The 572-nt window shown below is 51.4% G+C and overlaps 1 protein-coding gene across 1 annotated transcript in view; it reads right to left on the bottom strand.

The window, feature by feature from the left end:
- Positions 1-572, bottom strand: part of LOC119594872 (proton channel OtopLc-like) — a 98,349-nt gene that overhangs the window by 22,107 nt on the left and 75,670 nt on the right. Inside the window, exon 4 of the mRNA XM_037943951.1 lies at positions 417-542. Coding sequence (XP_037799879.1) covers positions 417-542 — 126 coding nt within the window. The remainder of the gene's footprint in view (positions 1-416; positions 543-572) is intronic.

Raw genomic sequence — 572 nt, 5'->3', positions numbered from 1 at the left:
CCAAATCAAGTCAACTCAACCAAAAGCAAGCCAACTCAACCAGAAGAAAGCAGGTACAAGCCAATTCATGCCAACTCAACCAAAAACAAGCTAGCTCAATCAAAAGCAAGCCAACTCAACCAAAAGCAAGCCAAACCAATCAAAAGCAAGCCCACTCAACCAAAAGCACACCAACTCAATCAAAGGAAGTCTACGCAACCAAAAGCAAGCCAACTCTACGAAAAAAGCCAAGTCAATCAAAAGCAAGTCAATTCAATCAGAGGGAAACCTACTCAGTCAAATACAAGCAAACTCCATCAAAACAAGCCAAACCAATCAAAAGCAAGCCAACTCGACCAGAAGCAAGCCAACTTAATCAAACGCGAGCCAAGTCAATCAAAAGCAAGCCAACTCAACCAGAAGCAAGTCAAACGTACCAGAGGGCTTGGTGCTGACCCCGGAGGCGGCCGGAGGCGCTGGGGGCGGCGGGGGGTTGCCGGTGCCGTGGGAGGAGCCGGGGAGGTGCCCGTCCAGGGAGTCTCGCTCGGGGTGGTCCGGGTACTCTGGGGGCACGAGGAGAGGCAGGATGAGTC

This window comes from Penaeus monodon, chromosome 34, assembly GCF_015228065.2.
Source record: "Penaeus monodon isolate SGIC_2016 chromosome 34, NSTDA_Pmon_1, whole genome shotgun sequence".
NCBI lineage: Eukaryota > Metazoa > Arthropoda > Malacostraca > Decapoda > Penaeidae > Penaeus > Penaeus monodon.
This window is presented reverse-complemented; position numbering and strand designations above follow the sequence as displayed.